At 47.3% G+C, this 16,142-nt stretch overlaps 1 protein-coding gene and 1 long non-coding RNA gene across 5 annotated transcripts; one reads left to right on the top strand and one right to left on the bottom strand.

The window, feature by feature from the left end:
* Positions 1 to 51: 51 nt before the first annotated feature.
* Positions 52 to 16,011, bottom strand: gpr137bb (G protein-coupled receptor 137Bb). Of its 4 annotated transcripts, none has more exons than XM_077024825.1 (8): positions 15,574 to 16,011; positions 5,090 to 5,792; positions 4,182 to 4,231; positions 2,945 to 3,236; positions 2,610 to 2,759; positions 2,305 to 2,433; positions 2,076 to 2,197; positions 52 to 1,781 (listed from the first exon to the last, which is right to left on the bottom strand). In XM_077024825.1, the coding sequence occupies exons 2-8, from the start codon at positions 5,492 to 5,494 to the stop codon at positions 1,673 to 1,675; spliced, it is 1,257 nt and encodes a 418-aa protein (XP_076880940.1). In that variant the 5' UTR covers positions 5,495 to 5,792; positions 15,574 to 16,011; the 3' UTR covers positions 52 to 1,672. The 4 variants fall into 4 exon arrangements, with proteins under 4 accessions (XP_076880940.1, XP_076880941.1, XP_076880942.1 ...); XM_077024826.1 differs by lacking the exon at positions 15,574 to 16,011 and having other exon boundaries at positions 52 to 1,413; positions 1,645 to 1,781; positions 5,090 to 6,056; XM_077024827.1 differs by lacking the exon at positions 15,574 to 16,011 and having other exon boundaries at positions 52 to 1,025; positions 1,645 to 1,781; positions 5,090 to 6,056.
* LOC143528902 (uncharacterized) lies at positions 5,264 to 13,803 on the top strand. Its single transcript, XR_013134546.1, has 3 exons — positions 5,264 to 5,366; positions 10,460 to 10,566; positions 11,965 to 13,803. It is a non-coding gene; the product is annotated as an uncharacterized LOC143528902 (long non-coding RNA).
* Positions 16,012 to 16,142: the final 131 nt, after the last annotated feature.

Here is a 16,142-nt window from a genome sequence, read left to right as displayed (position 1 = left end):
AACCTTTGTGAGCAATAAAATATTCTCAATCAATCAAGAAATGAAAGTGTGACACTTTCCTTAAGAGTTTACTAAGCATAAAAGAAAGATTAAATACTGCACAAGGACCAGGGCACCTTCTTAATAAGTAAGAATGAACTTCAACATAGCAATAGACCCATATTTATCCTGACAGCCTTAGTTTTCGATTTTCTCAATACAAATACTTAAAAACAAACATATTAATTATGCACATAACAGCTTATTTTGTGGTCATTTTCTTTACCATGATCTTAATATGATTGTGACTATATTTGATTGTACATTACATTATTAGTGTTCGAGGTAAAAGTACTCCAATTAGGATTTTCTTAGAATCCTTGCAAATTCCTTATGGGGAATAAAACCTAAAGTTTGTGAATAATTGCACAGCTCAGTACTAAAGTCTCTGTGTCAGTGAAGCTGTGGACACAACTACAGGGTGCATTGCAGGCTGTTAAAATACGATTTGGAGTCTATTTTTACACGTGCTCTTGGTGTGCAATAACGGTGTAAGAAATGCTGATGTGAAAATCTTGATTAGAGTACCTTTTACACTTAACATTCCTTAGATTTATTATAGTCTGTAGTGACAATGTGCAATCCTTACAACTCTTTCTCAAGATCTTCCTTCACTGGGACGCAACTTCCACGCTAACTCACGCATCACTTCCGGGGACCACATGGTGTCAGCTCTGTTCACTTCCTTCCTGGGAATAGTGTGATTCTGTAGAGTCTGTTGACTGTAGGGATTCTTTTTGAGCAATTTACCGTGCGCAGATGTTGCAGACATTAAAGTGCGGTGCAGTACGTAGCTAATTTACATAGGTCAAAAATATGTGGACGCCTGATCATCACACTTCTATTAACTTGTTGGACATTCCGTTCCAAAGTCATGAAATTAATATGGAGGTGACTCCTCCCCTGGCGTCTACAGCTAATTGGCGCATCCAGTCTTCGAGGGAAGGCTTTCTGCTGGATTTTGGAATGTGCCTATGAACAGGTTCCTGTTGGGACAGGGAAGTATTTGTGACTTTCGTTGCAAATTTGTGAGTAGGTCAGGGATAAAGGTCGGTCTCTCCGTCGACATTCCAATTAATCGGCAATGTTCTCAGTGGCATTGAGGTTGGAACCCTGTGCAGGCCGCTGGAGAACCTCACCAAACTCAACGTCAAATGTACGTTCCTGGAGCTCGTCTGGAGCACAGGGCCACAGCCATGCTGGAACAGGCAGCAACACTTTCCACCAAGTCTTTCAAATGTCTTTGTATGCTGTAGCATTAACATTACGCATCATTGGTGGAGGCCTGACCCAAACCCTGAAAAATAGCCCCTATGCTTCCTCCACCACAGCTGGACTGTGCGTTCCAGTAGGTGGCGTTCTCCGGCAGTCCACCTAAGCCAAACATGCACCAGGCACATTTAGCAGGGCAGAAATTTTTATGAACTGACTCGTAGCAAAGGTGTCCTGCTATGAGAGTGCCATGCTTAAGGTCACTGAGCTCTTCAGCACGACTCATCTTACTGTTTGTGCAGATCACATGTACGTGCTTGGCCTTGTATGCATGTTAACAATAGGTGTGGTTGTAACATCTGAACGCAATAATTAGGAGGCGTGTCCACATACTTTTGGCCTTATAGTGTAGCAGAACATGCTAACGGTTTAGCTCTGCTCCTGCTGGGGACGCCCACTGGTTCTCTCCTCCCAAGTTCACAAGGAAGCTATTGCTTCGACTGCCCCAGTCATAGCACTCTGTGGACAAACTAAGAAACAAACACTTACTTTTAGAAACAAAAGGTTTAGGATTGACCCAGCAAGCATAAACATGCTTGGACAAAAACCTTATTAATCGTAGGTAAACTGAGTAAAATCAAAGGAGGAATACATTTTGCAGAGTCAGATTCAGTAGCACAGTGGCTAATTTATGAAGTGTGCACACAGGTTTTTTTGTTTGTTTGTTTAAGTAGGCTACTATGCAATAATGCCTTAGGGGCATGTCATGCCACTGTGGCACATGTCACGTGATCTGCATCACACGTGTGAGCTGCTTAGTTTACCTCGTTGAAGAACTCTGAGGATGGGAACCCCAGGCAAGATCGTCATCACTGTCATAACGTCTGGGATTGTCAAAGAAGTAACGCTTGGTGGAGAAGACGTGACTGGGGATGGCAGATGTACTCTGGGCATAGTTAGGAAATGGGGGACAGAGGGAACACTCTTTAATTTTCTGTTCCTCGAGCTCTCTGATTGGCTGCTCTGGTGTATTCATCAGTCAGTTCTCCTCACCCTGTCTTGTGCTGGTTTGCGAACCCTAAAGAAGAAGACCACCATGGAGGTGGGCAGCAGCTCCCAGACAAAGAGGATCACCCCGAAGACAACATACCCTGCATCGCCCAAACTCGACCTCAGGTCTGCCTGCAGGATCAGGGGCAAGAGAGGCATGAATACATGAGTGGGGGTGGTGTCCATGTGTGCATCTCTGCTACTGTCAGAATGGCAATGCATTTCTTTTCTACAGTGAAGTCACTGCAGGTGGTGAGTGTGAACCGCTCCTGGCCCGTTTGGAACGCACATGCGGGTTGGAGGCTCACCTGGTCAGACACGTTGTACCAGTCGTAATCAAACGAGTTAATGTTTTCAATGTCTGTGAGAGCCAAAACCACGAGATTGTAGCAAGCTCTCGATGCATACAGGAAGATCACCGTCATGCCAATCAGAGTGACCTGACACACTGAAGTTCCCTGTAACCAAAGCAATTGCAGAAAAGGAATAACACTTACCCCAAAGGTTTAGAGATGACACACAATTATGACTTATTACTGACTTAAAGTTGCCCTAGTATTCTAAACATGCACCTCTATATCTTATTATCTTATCATCCTCTTATTTTTAATTAAGATAATAAGATAATAAGAAAGTATCTTACATTGTCCATTGTTAGATGAGTATAATAGGGTGATTGGGTTAATTGCCACCCTTGGGACATCACGGCTACCTTTGACTCCAGGTAGATGCTGGCCAGAGACATTTTGGCCACCTTGTAGAGGCAGATGGAGAGGGAGATGGCGCAGAGCACAAAGAGGGAGTCGTTAATGGTGACGCGCACCAGGACGATGGTCTTCACCTGCGTGTCTGTCATCTTCACCATCAAAGCACAAGCCAGATTCACCAGGAGGAACAGGAGACTCACACCCGCAAAGAGCAGGTAGAGAGGAAACCTTCCAATCCAAGAGAGGGGGGGTGGGGAGTTGTTAAGACGTTTGAGCACCATTATACATTTGATTCACTTGCTGTAACTCAGTGTGCTTTAGAAGTGAAAGTGAAGTGAAAGATTAGGTAGGCTCAAGATGAAGCCAGCTGGTTTACTGGTAAATACGGTATCGTGGTATTAGGTGGTATTAGTCATCAATATGCAGATGACTTTACATTTTTATAGAACATAAAGTCCTAAAATCAATTAGCTCACTGTTTGAGAGCATAGGTTATATAGGCTACAGACATAGATGTCTGACAATTTTCTGCAATGAAATAAAGAGAAGACAGAGGTTCTGGTTCTTGGTAATGATTCACAAAGGAATGATGTTCAGACTTATTTAAATCAAATGAATATGAAGGCCAAACAATGTAATAAGAACTTGGGTGTCACTTGTGATAATGAACTCAGCTATAAATCACACATCACGACTACATGCAGGACAGCTTATTTTCACCTTTGAAACATCGCTAAGGTCCAAAATATGTTCTCTTCTGCTGAAAGTGAAAAACTTGTCAATGTGTTTTTCACATCAAGGCTAGATTATTGTAACACAGTTTTATCTGCTCTCCCAAAGAGCTCTATTTCTCACCTACAGTGAGTTCAGAATGCTGCAGCAAGGGTTCTGACCCGCAGGAGAAAGAAGGATCACATTACACTCCACTCCACTCACGGCACTGGTTACCTGTCAGTTTTAGAATAGATTTTAAGGTTCTGATGGTTTTTAAATGTCTTAATGGCCTTGCTCTTCTTTACCTTAGTGAAATGATGGTTAGATATGTTCCAGTCACGTCTCTAAAGTACTTTGAGTTGCATGTATGTATGAAAGGTGCTATACAAATAAAGATTATTATTATTACGTTAGGTAAACTGGGGCCAGCTGTGAGCTGAAAGCTAGTCCATCACTTACTTGTACTTGAGTAGATGAGGAGAATACTTTGATTTGGCCTTGAAAAACACCTGCCAACAAACCCAAGAACATCAGCTGCATCTCCACGCAGCATCACGTACAAGCAAGACAAACATATACACAAGTAGCCTACTTACAGGGATATATTAGCCGCTATTGGCACTTGAACCTGAACCGTAACCCTTTATCAAGCTAAATGCAGCTCAAGTTAAGACATCTGACAAATAAAGTGCAAGTTCAGTAGAATACATGGAAATATCTAGTATGAGATGGGTACATGTCTGTTTGCCGTTGTGTAAATATCCTGCCCTGATGTTAACTGTAAATGCAGGTTCTTTTACATTTGTAGCTGGAATTAACACGAGACTGGGGCTGGCTTAGTATCAAACTGTCAGAGCCTTTTGTGTTCTTAGCACTCTGGTTAATCTGGAATTGGCAAACCAGCCCTGTGATGTGATATCATGCCGCTGTTGGCAACAGTACAGGACGCAAACATGTGCACATGCTTGGATTCTGAACACTAACACCAATCTGAAGACCAAAGTGTTCTACCTTCCTCCCTCTGCTCTGAAAGCACCTTTAATCATTTGATCATGAAAAACAATGTATTCTCTTGGCCCCTCTCCTCCGCTCCCCTCCCCTCCCCTCTCCTCTCCTCTCCTCCCCTCTCCTCCCCTCCCCTCTCCTCTCCTCCCCTCCCCTCCCCTCTCCTCTCCTCTCCTCCCCTCTCCTCCCCTCTCCTCCCCTCCCCTCCCCTCCCCTCTCCTCTCCTCCCCTCTCCTCCCCTCTCCTCTCCTCCCCTCCCCTCCCCTCTCCTCTCCTCCCCTCTCCTCCCCTCCCCTCTCCTCCCCTCTCCTCCCCTCCCCTCTCCTCCCCTCCCCTCTCTGCTTGCCCTGGCGTGCGCTCACCTGGGCGCAGTACAGGTTCATCAGGCTCAGCGTGAAGAATTGCAGGCAGACGGGGAAGCAGTAGAGCAGCCAGAAGGCGAAGGGGCCGAGCGCGTTGGCCGTCACGCAGTCCCGGAAGTAGAAGGAGAATAGGAGGGCGCGCAGGGCGGCCCACAGCAGGCACAGGAAGAGGAACGCCGTCTGGTAGCTGAAGCGCTTGTGTCTGTAGCGCAGCACCAGCCAGAGCTGCGCGTAGACGAAGGCGAACAGGAAGGAGTAGAGGGCTGTGTAGACCACGGTGAGACCCAGCTTCACGTACGGGGGCACGGCCGGGCTCAGGGTGGGCGGGGAGAGGGACGCGTTGCCGGCGGACACCCTCGCCACGGCCTCCCGCCTGTCTTCCACTGATGGTGAAGCGTCCTCCATCTCCCTCTGCTCTCTCTACTGCTTTTATTCAAGCAGTCCCAGTCTCTCTCTCTCTGTGTCACACACACACACGCAGTCTCTCTCCCTCTCTCTCCACACGCACTCTCACTGTCAGCCTTTCCCTTGATGCCTTCTGCGCTCTGTGCCTCTGCCGCTAGCCCGTTAAGGTGTTGCCCGGCCAACGAAAGGGACGCCTCCACACCCGACGTTTCTGCCGCGCTCCAAGTCGCCGGATCTTCCGTCCATGTCGCCCCTGCGTGCACATGCACCTGCACGACTTGCAGTCGCCACCTATAAACTGGAGAGAGAGGCAGGGAGTGAGCGGTAGGCAGGGAGGGGGGAGGGAGAGAGGAAGAGAAGGAGGGAAAGAGGAAGTGAGAAAGGGAGGGAGGGAGGGAGGGAGAGAGGGAGGCGGAGAGGATGAGGATATAAAAAGAATAAGCATGGCTTCCTGCTGCAGTGTGTAGAGAGGACCATGAGCACATGATCTGATCGTGGAGGTTGTCATTGGTAGAGCTGTTTGGGGAGGGAGAGAAAGAGAGGGATAGACTCTGTGTGTGTGTGTGTGTGTGTGTGTGTGTGTGTGTGTGTGTGTGTGTGTGTGTGTGTGTGTGTGTGTGAAGAGAGAGGCAGACAAAGAGAGGTGATAATGCCAGATACTTCTCCATCTGTGTATGTGTGAGCGTCTGGGTGTGTGTATTGGATACCATAGTTTTCTGCCATGGATCCATTCCTCCAGAATTGCACGATGCCTCTGAAGTAATTTTCCACATCAAAGGATGCTGAACCATCCACAATTGCGTGTCACGTTGTAAAGCTGCTGTTAACCGTAAGATGGCGATGGTGCACTTTACAAGGGTCAGCAAATACCATTGCAAGTCCAAGACAGCAAGTAGTAAAAATACATGGTTAAAATTTGATACAAAGAGAACATTTTTTAAAAAGGGAGAATGTAACAGATGTGATGCGCTTGAAGCCCACAATCTACATGCAAACAAGGTGATACAGACCAAACTACATTTATGTAAGTCAGTTATGCATTGTGGTTTGGTTGTTGGTCTGTGTGAGTGGGTAAATGCCTGCAGAGTGATGTTCAGGTCTGCCTCCACTTTTCTTCTCTTTAATACAATGAGCACAAGATGGTAGGATGTAGCAAAAAGACAGAAGAATGACTAACACTGGAAGAGCAACGTAATTGCAATTCAATTGGGGTGAAGGAGGGGGACATCAGTGGAGTTGGGGTGAAGGAGGGGGACATCAGTGGAGTTGGGGTGAAGGAGGGGGACATCAGTGGAGTTGGGGTGAAGGAGGGGGACATCAGTGGAGTTGGGGTGAAGGGGGGGACATCAGTGGAGTTGGGGTGAAGGGGGGGACATCAGTGGAGTTGGGGTGAAGGACGGACATCGGTGGAGTTGGGGTGAAGGAGGGGGACATCAGAGGGTGTCGGGGTGAAGGAGGGGGACATCAGTGGAGTTGGGGTGAAGGGGGGGGACATCAGTGGAGTTGGGGTGAAGGACGGACATCGGTGGAGTTGGGGTGAAGGAGGGGGACATCAGTGGAGTTGGGGTGAAGGAGGGGGACATCAGTGGAGTTGGGGTGAAGGGGGGGACATCAGTGGAGTTGAGGTGAAGGAGGGGGACATCAGTGGAGTTGGGGTGAAGGACGGACATCTGTGGAGTTGGGGTGAAGGAGGGGGACATCAGAGGGTGTCGGGGTGAAGGAGGGGGACATCAGTGGAGTTGGGGTGAAGGGGGGGACATCAGTGGAGTTGGGGTGAAGGACGGACATCGGTGGAGTTGGGGTGAAGGAGGGGGACATCAGAGGGTGTCGGGGTGAAGGAGGGGGACAGCAGTGGAGTTGGGGTGAAGGAGGGGGACATCAGTGGAGTTGGGGTGAAGGAGGGGGACATCAGAGGAGCTGGGTGAAGGAGGGGGACATCAGTGGAGTTGGGGTGAAGGAGGGGGACATCAGTGGAGTTGAGGTGAAGGAGGTGGACATCAGTGGAGTTGGGGTGAAGGAGGGGGACATCAGAGGAGCTGGGGTGAAGGAAGGGGACATCAGTGGAGTTGGGGTGAAGGAGGGGGACATCAGTGGAGCTGGGGTGAAGGAGGGGGACATCAGTGGAGTTGGGGTGAAGGAGGGGGACATCAGTGGAGTTGGGGTGAAGGAGGGGGACATCAGTGGAGTTGGGGTGAAGGAGGGGTACATCAGTGGAGTTGGGGTGAAGGGGGGGACATCAGTGGAGTTGGGGTGAAGGACGGACATCGGTGGAGTTGGGGTGAAGGAGGGGGACATCAGAGGGTGTCGGGGTGAAGGAGAGGGACATCAGTGGAGTTGGGGTGAAGGGGGGGACATCAGTGGAGTTGGGGTGAAGGACGGACATCGGTGGAGTTGGGGTGAAGGAGGGGGACATCAGAGGGTGTCGGGGTGAAGGAGGGGGACATCAGTGGAGTTGGGGTGAAGGAGGGGGACATCAGTGGAGTTGGGGTGAAGGAAGGGGACATCAGTGGAGTTGGGGTGAAGGAGGGGGACATCAGTGGAGCTGGGGTGAAGGAGGGGGACATCAGTGGAGTTGAGGTGAAGGAGGTGGACATCAGTGGAGTTGGGGTGAAGGAGGGGGACATCAGTGGAGTTGGGGTGAAGGAGGGGGACATCAGTGGAGTTGGGGTGAAGGAGGGGGACATCAGAGGAGTTGGGGTGAAGGAGGGGGACATCAGAGGAGTTGGGGTGAAGGAGGGGGACATCAGAGGAGCTGGGGTGAAGGAGGGGGACACCAGTGGAGTTGGGGTGAAGGAGGGGGACATCAGAGAGTGTCGGGGGACACCATAATGGCTGAAAAAGGTTGAGACTCGGCAGTAGCATGATGTCAGGAGTCAGCAAGAGGAGAGCCAAGATTATTAGGCATGTCTTAGTACAGAGAAGTGTAAATAAATGGACTATAGTGTGCAAGGATGGACTCCAGCAGGTCCCGCCAGAGTGACCCCTTTTTCAGAGACGAACAGATGGAATGGCAGGTTATAGTTCAGTATAGAGTCAGAGGTAAGGTCAAGGCTCCTTCCAGAGGGATCTGAAAGCATGCATCAGGCCAGGAGATCTGCTCAGGATTATCTTTAGAGCAGCATTGTCTCACAGTTTTGTCATTATATGACCAGTGGTGACAGTAGTTAACCAGCCCCACATAGGAGACCACTGGCACCACTGCAGCTTTGAGGGGGATACCTTGAATCCACACTCAGTGAGGTGGTATAACAGAGACACAGAACCTTGACAGACAGAGAGTAACAGAGAGCAGGACACATCTGCATAGCTTATATAATGACACAGTCAGGAGGAGGTGTCCATGCAGCCAAAGCATTTCTTACAATGGTGGAGTCACTGAACCCTCGAGGGAGGTGACTGCAGGTGAATTGTTGCCCTCTAAAGGTGAAGGCTAATTCAACCAATTGAGAAAAAGGCAGAGCAAATGTCAATAACAGTGAAGTTACGATGTGAAGCAGGAATGGAGGTTAGGATTCCATTAACTTGCTGCCCAAAACTGTGAAGGGGGTACGCATCATTATGAGGTGTGGCAGTAAAGCGTAAAGGCAGTTGCAGGGACTAAGACAGAAAGAGAAGCCCATCCTACAGATCCTCCCTTTTCTTTCAGTACCCTTCTGAACTTCCTGCTTTGTTCCAGTCTGTGCTAGAGGGGAAGAGGACTCTGCATGCTTGGCATGGCATTTGTACCGTATCCTCTTCTACAGTAGGAGGAAGAGGCTTTGACGTCCTCAGAGTACTACGCAGCTACTGCTGTACGTTTTTCTTTTTTTAAACCTTCAATTGCTTCAGTCAAGCTTCAGAACGATTTGAGCATAGAGTCATAATCACACTGTGAGTCACCATGAGATTGATTCATAGGCATATTAATCAAGCTCATAATTTCATCGCTAAAACCAGCTAAATTATCAATGTACGGATCACAATAGAGAACCACAATGCACCACAATGACAAAACCAAGCTTTCAAGTTGTCCCTTGTGTTGGGTTTAATATGACTGAAGTTAGACCCCATGTCTTAAGGGCACTCTTAGTACTAGAATAAAATACAGTTATAAAAACAACTTTGGGGAAAGACCACCACCTACAATTTTGAAGAAAAACACTCACTTCAGTTACTTGGAAAATGATTGAGAAAAAGCTTATCTAGAAAGATCCCGGACGAGCCCCCAAATTGTCAGGTTTCTGAAATCGTCTATACACAGCAAATACTGGAGTGTTAAATTTTCACTCCCAAAGAGTAATTTTAACACTGTTAGATTTAAATGATGTTCAGTGTTGAATTTATCTGACAGAGTTGATCAAATCAGTGTTAATCCAACTAAAGGACTCCCGCAAAGATGTTGTTAAACTCCGTCCACGCATTTCACCTCGGCTGGAGAAAGTCTGCGCTATTTTTCTCTTGGAGAAAGATGTACACAGTGAGTGTTATTTATTGAAAAGGTTTAATTTGATTATGTGAAATTCATTATGTACAATAAAACATCCTCTGAGATTATATACGTACAAAAACTTGATGCCAGGGACCGAATAGCAAATGTGTTGAGGTGATTAGCACAGTTAATGTTAGCATAGCTAACCTAGCTAAGTTAGCACACTGGTAGTGATAGCTAGCTAGCTGAGGACGATGAGAATTAAAATAAATGCATAATTATATCAAAACAATTCTGGTCTTCAAACGATAGGGTCTAGTTCAAATTTTAAACGGTGCAGCACCAGAATTAGCGCCAGAATGAAACAGCACCGCAGTTTATGGTGGAACGGAGAAAAACGAAATTGGTGAACATCAATTTCTGAAAATGTTACCAGCATTAAAAGGATAGTTGTGTGGTTTTGATAGACTAAACCACCGTATCAAGGTGTATGTAGTATTATTGTATTGTAAGGTTATGTGTGTGTTTCACAATTAATGTGTGTGTGTTTATTTTAGGTGCAGGTGTTTCTCCCTGGAGATGGAAAGCAGTATTTCTGGACCTTTAGGGATAGAAGCCCACTGATGTTGTGGGGTGAGCGGGTCTTGAAGAGCCCCCATGAGAGGTGAGGGGTCCCCTTATGTTCGTGGACTGGTTGTGTTGACTAGTATGTACCGGTTGATTTCTGGTTATTGTATCCTTTACTTGGATTATGTCATGGGTTTTGCGCTGGTGCACTTTATTCGTTAAATCCTACATTTTCAATGAGACTGGTGTGATCGTGTCTTTCTTTTACTTGAGCACCATTACTGGTCACATCTGAGCTTAATTTCTACAATGGTTTTAATATTCAAAGTTCATATAGTGTTAGAGAAGAAAGGTTGTACATTATACCTTCTTTCACAATGTTTTAGTTCCACTTTGAAGGACCTCAAGAGGAAAAAAGCAAAAAAGATTATGGGAATATATTATTCTAATTTTAATAGTGTTAATAGCTAACTATTTAGGGAGTGAAACACTACTGAAATAGTAAAGAAAAAATATAACTCAAAGAAAGTATTACTTTAACTCTGTTTTGAGAGTTAACAATGTAACTAACCAAGTGTTAACTATTTTGAAAGTGTTAATTTAACTCTGCAGAGTGTGGAGCTATATAAACCCTCAAAAAGTGTTAACTCTGTGGGAGTCAATCCAACACTGGACTTTTTGCTGTGTATATGTAGATCATAACCTTCGGGGTTCATAAACAGTAATATTGTGACGGGCAGGGTGAGCAACTCAAAAAGGAAGCGATCACGCCAAGTCTCAGGGAAAGGGGATGGTTTAATAGAAAGTGTGCAAACCAAAAACCCGTGCATTGTTCCAAATGAAGGAAATAATAACCAGCAGTCAACTGGTACAAAGACAAGACGTATATAGACGAACAAACGACCCTCAGGTGAGACGGATCACGGGTCCCGCCCACCTGAGGGACGAACATCACGTGACCAAAAACAGGACCGCTGCCGCTGTAACCGGGGGCGACCGGTAGGGTGCCCCCCCACAACGTGACAGACCCCCCCACCAAAGCCGCACTCCCCTCCGGATGTGCGGCTTACAGCGGCAGCACACAAAACACAACAAAGGGGCGGGAGGGTGGGGACAAGACAGGGACCCATTCCCTGCCGTCCTGAGCTGAAACACAAAACACATAAGCTCCTCGTCACAGGACGCAGACAAGGCAGGGACCCGTTCCCTGCAGTCCTGGAGCTGAAAACATAAAACACATACAGTTGTGATCAAATTTATTCAACCCCCAATGCTGCGAAGGGTTTTATGGAATTCAGTGCACATTTGTAATTGTGTTCATAATGAAATCTTACAAGGACTTGTTAAAGAACTAAATGCAACTAAGATAGCATCAATTTTTTTTGTCATAAAGTATTAAATGGCCTTTTTGTGATTTCTTCATTGACACAATTATTCAACCCCTTTACGACTACCACTCCTAAGAACAGAGGTTCATTCCAGTGTTTTCCATCAGGTATTGAAAACATCTGTGGATGTCAACGGGCAGCAATCAAGCATGATAAGCACCAATTAGGCAGATTTAAAAGGACTGTGATACTCAGCTCCTTCTAGACATCTACTGGTGTGTTTCCAAGCATGGTGAAGGCAAGAGAATGGTCCCAGAAGACAAGAGAAGAGGTTATTGCTCTTCACAAGAATGGCAATGGATATAAAAAGATTGCGAAGTTGTTAAATATTCCAAGAGACACTATCGGAAGTATCATTCGCAAGTTCAAGTTAAAGGGCACAGTGGAAACGTTACCTGGTCGTGGCAGAAAGAAGATCCTGACCGCGACTGCTGTGCGCTACCTGAAGCGTAATGTGGAGAAAAATCCCCGCGTGACTGCTAAGGAACTGAAAAAAGACCTGTCAGATGTGGGCACTGAAGTTTCAGCTCAGACAATAAGGCGCGCACTGCATAACGAAGACCTCCATGCCAGAACGCCCAGACGCACCCCCTTGCTGACTCCAAAGAACAAGAAAAGTCGACTGCAGTATGCCAAAAGTCATGTGGACAAGCCACAAAGGTTTTGGAACAGGTTTTGGAAACTAAATTAGAACTGTTTGGGACAATGGACCAGCGCTATGTTTGGAGAAGGAAGAACCAGGCTTATGAACAAAAGAACACCTTGCCTACTGTGAAGCATGGCGGGGGGTCAATTATGCTTTGGGGCTGTTTTGCTTCTAATGGTACAGGAAAGCTTCAACGTGTGCAGGGTACCATGAATTCCCTTCAGTACCAGGAGATCTTGGAGGAAAATGTGATGGAGTCAGTCACAAACCTGCGGCTTGGGAGACGTTGGACCTTCCAACAGGACAATGATCCGAAGCACACATCCAAGTCCACTAGAGCATGGTTGAACATGAAAGGCTGGAACATTCTAGAGTGGCCATCGCAATCACCAGACTTAAATCCAAATGAGAACCTCTGGTGGGACCTAAAGAAGGCAGTTGCAGTGCGCAAGCCTAAGAATGTGACTGAACTGGAGGCTTTTGCCCATGAAGAATGGGCTAAGATACCCATAGGTCGCTGCAAGACACTTGTGTCAAGCTATGCTTCACGCTTGAAAGCTGTCATAACTGGAAAAGGATGTTGTACTAAGTACTAAAAAATAATGTCACTAGGGGGTTGAATAAAACTGATAATGATGTGAGCACTGTAAAGACATTTGTGGTTATTCCATCATAAATATTATGTTATGTTTGTCTAATTTATAAGTGCCTCTTTGATATAATTGTAAATAAGATGACTGAAATGATCAAAATCAATGTCAAACTGGCCAAAACACTTTATTTCAGTGGGGGTTGAATAAATTTGATCACAACTGTAGGTTAGCTCGCCTCCTGGGCGGGACCCTGGACCGACCGGGCCGTCAACAAGACGATAACCACGCCCCGGTCGGTCACAGGGCCCTCGCGTCCTAACCGGCCTTAGGCCGCTTAAGCCCCACCGCTGTGTGTGGACCGGGAGCACATGGCCCAACACACGTCATAGGTGTGGATGTGTGCAGGCCGCCACACTGGGGTGCGGCCACGGCTTCTACCGACCACCTCCCGAACCTACCTCCTCGCTCGGAGCTGACCCCTGCCCTTTCGCTAGGGGTCACCCCAGACTCCTGGGGAGTGAACCCCTCCCGGGGACCCTCATCTCAAGGTGGACTCCTCCACCCAACCCAGGAGCACCAGAGACCAGGGCCCTGGCAATCCGCATCAGGGACACGCTGGTCACCCCGAGCTTGAAGGGGAGGGTCTCCTCCTGGAGACCCCACTAGGTCCGGGAGTGCCGCAGTCCACCACCAGGAGCGACCTGCAACACATCACACACACACACACACACACACACACACAGACGACACATAACACGCACTGCCCTGACCTTTACACCCCCTTATACCCAGGGGGGAGGGGACCCCTTCTTGGCATGAGGAGACACCCTGTCCATACACCCCAGGCATCCTCAGCCTACAAAGGGGTACAGGGGCTCCTCCCTGCTCAGGGGTCCCTCCCAAAGGCCAGTTTTCCCTAGGGAGCAGCGCCTTCTGAGCCACATGCTGTGGCTCAGGAACCCCATAGCTCCCCCCCAAAAACATATTTAGGGGGGGCCCCTCTGGGGAATAACAAAACAAAAAACACAGACAACATACAACATACACGCACCCAGGACATCCAGTGGCACAGGACCTCTAATGGGCCCCTCCCCACACACAGTGAAGAGGGGTGCAAGAGAGGAATTACATAAAACAAAGCACGCTACACGCTAGGACAAAACGAACACGCAAAGACGGAACACAAACAAACGGACAGGACCCACCGACGCGCGCGCTCTGTGGAGCGCGAAGCGCCCACTCCTGCTCTCTCTCTCTCACCGTTTTCACCACGGGATCCGCAGATCTTTGGAGAGAGAGAGCTCTGCGCGAGCGGCTTGCGCGCCACGCCCACAGCGACGCGTCTCTCTGCCTCGCAGTCGCTCACCCCCGTCACCGCGGGATATCGGGTGAGCGAGGCGAAAGGAGCAGAGAGATTCGCATCTCACGCGTTCTAGCGTGCAGCACGCATCGGTGGACCCGTCTACATTCACACACAAACACCACCAGCGAAACACACACCACGGCACACACACACTCGCTCACGTCCGCGTCGTTATTAAAACACAACACAACGTACATACACACACACATATAGACGATAACGGACAACGGACGTGCGCAATGTGAGGCACCGGTAGTTTCGCTGGGCGAGAGCGGAGTCTACCGGTCCCCAGCTCTAGTCACCGCCGTGTGATTTTACGGGTTTAAACACAAACAACATTTAAACACGGCGGGACGAGTGGGGACAGACTCAACACACTCTCAGACAATACACGACAAACACACAGCACGTAGACAAACACTTACCACGAGACATGACCACGAACGAAGGAGAAAGTAAGAGAGACTGGCGGCTTCCGAAAGGTGGCTGGTTATTCTGTGACGGGCAGGGTGAGCAACTCAAAAAGGAAGCGATCACGCCAAGTCTCAGGGAAAGAGGATGGTTTAATAGAAAGTGTGCAAACCAAAAACCCGTGCATTGTTCCAAATGAAGGAAATAATAACCAGCAGTCAACTGGTACAAAGACAAGACGTATATAGACGAACAAACGACCCTCAGGTGAGACGGATCACGTGTCCCGCACACCTGAGGGACGAACATCACGTGACCAAAAACAGGACCGCTGCCGCTGTAACCGGGGGCGACCGGTAGGGCCCCCCCCACAACGTGACAAATATAAATTTGTTCAGCCCTCAGTGTTCTGTAACTGGCACCAGGAGAACTAAAGAGTTCCAGAGTTTAATTATAATACATCTAGTTAAATACAGAAGAAAGAAGATTGGCTAAGACTAATAAAACATGTATTATTGATGTTCTCCTTATCAAGAGATGAGGGACAGTGGACTGGATGTAGGGGTAATGAAAAAGTACATAAGAGACGGAGAGAGAGGGAGAAAGAGAAGTTCTAATTGGGTGGCAGACACAGAAAAGGGAGTGAACAGAATGTCAGTGTTCTGATTGAGGGTCACACACAGTAAATCACAAATTCTCTTACATGTTTTACTGGAGAGTCCCCTTTTGTCCTTCAAACGGTGGTTCAGACTGTTGTGTCTTTGTCCTTCTTTTAATCCTTGCTAGTGGAAAACATCACTGCGCGAGTAGACATAAATAAATCCTTATCTCGACATTTAAGTAGTTAGTCAGGTAACTAGGTAAATTACCCATCGAAGTGTGTTGCCTATGAGTGAGTAATTTTTTATAGCAAAAATCTCTAATACTGTTGATTTCTTAAATAAAATAAGTTTTAAAAGAAAAAAATCCTACGCGACCATCACTCTCTTGGGCACTACGACACTGGCTGCCTCGGTGTACAGAAGCACAGCTTTCGAAAAGTCTAAAAATTTGCCTGTAAAAAAGTAAAACTTGGTATAAAATCAAAGTTCCTTAAAGCTCCTCTTCTTCCACTTTGTTAACTAAAGTGTGTGCAATAACTTTGCAATAATTATAAATGACCACAATTTTTGAAAACACATTAAATAATTGGAATTCCTAAAGACCCATTAGACTTTTTTATGTAACGTTACCGTTATGCGCAAAGCGCACGAGCGCTCTGGACGAATCGCT

This window comes from Brachyhypopomus gauderio, chromosome 12 (genome assembly GCF_052324685.1).
Source record: "Brachyhypopomus gauderio isolate BG-103 chromosome 12, BGAUD_0.2, whole genome shotgun sequence".
In the NCBI taxonomy this organism is placed as follows: Eukaryota; Metazoa; Chordata; class Actinopteri; order Gymnotiformes; family Hypopomidae; genus Brachyhypopomus; species Brachyhypopomus gauderio.
This window is presented reverse-complemented; position numbering and strand designations above follow the sequence as displayed.

What these genes read in the sequence shown, in the direction of transcription:
- gpr137bb (XM_077024825.1), bottom strand. Translation starts at nt 5,494, where the DNA reads ATGGAGGACGCTTCACCATCAGTGGAAGACAGGCGGGAGGCCGTGGCG. An exon ending in CCTCATCTACTCAAGTACAA is followed by an intron (nt 3,237 to 4,181) that starts GTAAGTGATGGA and finishes TTGGATTGGAAG; the next exon opens with GTTTCCTCTCTACCTGCTCT. An exon ending in CTCATCTAACAATGGACAAT is followed by an intron (nt 2,760 to 2,944) that starts GTAAGATACTTT and finishes CTTTGGTTACAG; the next exon opens with GGAACTTCAGTGTGTCAGGT.